General features: G+C 40.8%; 1 protein-coding gene across 1 annotated transcript; it reads right to left on the bottom strand.

Moving 5' to 3' along the window:
• Positions 1-372: 372 nt before the first annotated feature.
• LOC129653044 (olfactory receptor 8S1-like) lies at positions 373-2,036 on the bottom strand. The gene has a single exon (XM_055582308.1). The coding sequence runs from the start codon at positions 1,306-1,308 to the stop codon at positions 373-375; it is 936 nt and encodes a 311-aa protein (XP_055438283.1). The 5' UTR covers positions 1,309-2,036.
• Between the last annotated feature and the right edge of the window lie 208 nt (positions 2,037-2,244).

Genomic DNA, 2,244 nt, shown 5'->3' with positions numbered 1-2,244 from the left:
CCAACTGAGCTAGGGGAAAACCTTCTCAGTGCATTTTTCTAAATTCAATTTAAAGTAGTGATTCAATATACAAATACTTTACCTAATAAGAAGACCAAAGTGAATATTTGAGGAGTACTGGGAACAATGAGTCAACACTTTCATGACCACACATTCTGGATTGAGATAGTTATTTAGCCCATTATTTCCCCTGAATTTGGACTACCCCAACATCTCTCTGCTATATCTGTGCTCATTTCATATGCACTGCTAATTTATTTTGTAACATATCACTTTGCATAGAGCCAGGAAATTTTTCTTAGTGAGAACTCTCATAATGTCTAACTGGCATCATTTTATCCTGATTCTCCATTTTCCTCTGGCTTTATTTTTTCATCTGGACCATCGCGTATATTTTCCCAGTGTTCTTCTCACAGCTGCCTTTACTTCCTTGTTCTTCAGGCTGTAGATGAGGGGATTCACCATGGGAGTGACCACACCATACTGCACAGAGAAGATCAGCTCCAGAGGGGATCCTGAAGTTGGCATGAGATAGCGGAGAAACCCAGAGCCAAAGAAGAAGCTCACTGCAGTGAGGTGGGACGAGCAGGTGGAGAAGGTCTTGCTTCGGCCTGAGGTGGAGCTGATGCTCAGAATAGTGGAGACAATACGAGCATAGGAAAAGACTATTGGGAGGAGGGTCCCAAATCCATGCATTAGGCTGGAACACAGCAGGACTATGAGGTTGATGGAGACATCAGAGCAGGACAGAGGGAAGAGAGAGGGTACCTCACAGCTGTAGTGGCTAATGGTATGGTTCTCACAGAAGTCCAGATTGGCAGCTAGAAGGGTGTTAATAAATGCATTCAAAGAAGCCAAACCCCATGAGCCCCATACAAGCTGTACACACAACTGTTTCTTCATCATTTGTCCATAGAGTAGAGGGTGGCAGATGGCAGCATAGCGGTCATAGGCCATTGCTGAGAGCAGAAAGCACTCAGTTCCAGCAGTAATAAGCACAAAGAAGCCTTGAGCCAGGCAGCCCCTTAGTGAGATGGTTTTTGTCTCAGACAGGAGGTCCTTCAGCATCTTGGGCACAGTGACTGAAGATAAACAAAGGTCCAGGAGAGAGAGATGACTCAGAAAGAAGAACATGGGCATGTGAAGGTGAGAATCAGCCCTGATCACTAGTAGCATCATCAGGTTCCCCATTAGTGTCAGGAGGTAAATCTCTAGGAACAACACGAAGAGCAGAGCCTGGATGTGTGGGTCAGTAGACAGCCCAAGGAGAAGGAATTGAGTGACGATGCTGTGGTTCCCCAAAGTCATTTGCACAGGTTATTCCCTAGAAATAATATAAAAAGACATGACAGCAAAGTTCTGATATCGCCCAATGATTTTCTCAAAGCATTTATTCTCTTCTTGTATCACTATTATTCAGTAAACATTTTTGCTCCCTGTTAAACCTAGGCATCTGGAACATAAAGATCATCAAGGGGTAGTTTCAGCTCTTAAAATGATCCCACTCCATGAACAATATGGATTTAACACCAATAAATATTGGGTTGATAAGAAAGTTCATTTGGATTTTCTCATAAGTTGGTATGAAAAAACCCAATAATTTTTGGCCAAACCAATAATAACACAGTATTATTTATGTAATGGATAATACAACTGCGGTTTTGAGAGGGTTCAGTAGTGACATTATATTGAGAATATTTGAGCAAAATTTTAAAGAAAGTATCTGATTGAGCTTGAAAAACATTTACCAGAGACATGTGGTTTGCATGAACTGAGGCTCAAGACTGAAAAAAATCAAGCCATGTTTGGTAAAAACATGAGTAGGTCTGAAAAACTAATGCCTAGGGCTTGAGTGGGCAATGTTGATCTGTGGCTAACCATGTGGGCTTGTCCTTCAGACTAGGTTCAAATCTCAGCTCTAACACTGATTAGGTGTGTGACTTTGTATAAGATACATAAAACTCTTTGCCTCGTTTGCCTCATGTGTAAAATGCAGTTAATAACAGCATTGTGGACAGTGGTTATCTGGGAGGAAGTTCTGTAGAGAATTTTGAATAAACTCTGAGTTACTAATGGGTAAGAAACCAGTTTGGGCCCAACTTTTTAAAGATACATATTAGACAGCCAGCCTTGCCTATTTGTCTGAAATCTTTGTTATGGTAATATTTTTAATATTTCCAAACAAGAAAGAAATACAACATGTGTTCCAGTAGCAGATGTCTGAAAAATCAAAATAAATATTAG

Source organism: Bubalus kerabau, chromosome 1, assembly GCF_029407905.1.
Source record: "Bubalus kerabau isolate K-KA32 ecotype Philippines breed swamp buffalo chromosome 1, PCC_UOA_SB_1v2, whole genome shotgun sequence".
NCBI classification, from domain to species: domain Eukaryota; kingdom Metazoa; phylum Chordata; class Mammalia; order Artiodactyla; family Bovidae; genus Bubalus; species Bubalus kerabau.
Note: the sequence above shows the minus strand (reverse complement) of the source record. Positions and strands in the feature narration are given on the sequence as shown.

What these genes read in the sequence shown, in the direction of transcription:
- LOC129653044 (XM_055582308.1), bottom strand. Translation starts at nt 1,308, where the DNA reads ATGACTTTGGGGAACCACAGCATCGTCACTCAATTCCTTCTCCTTGGG.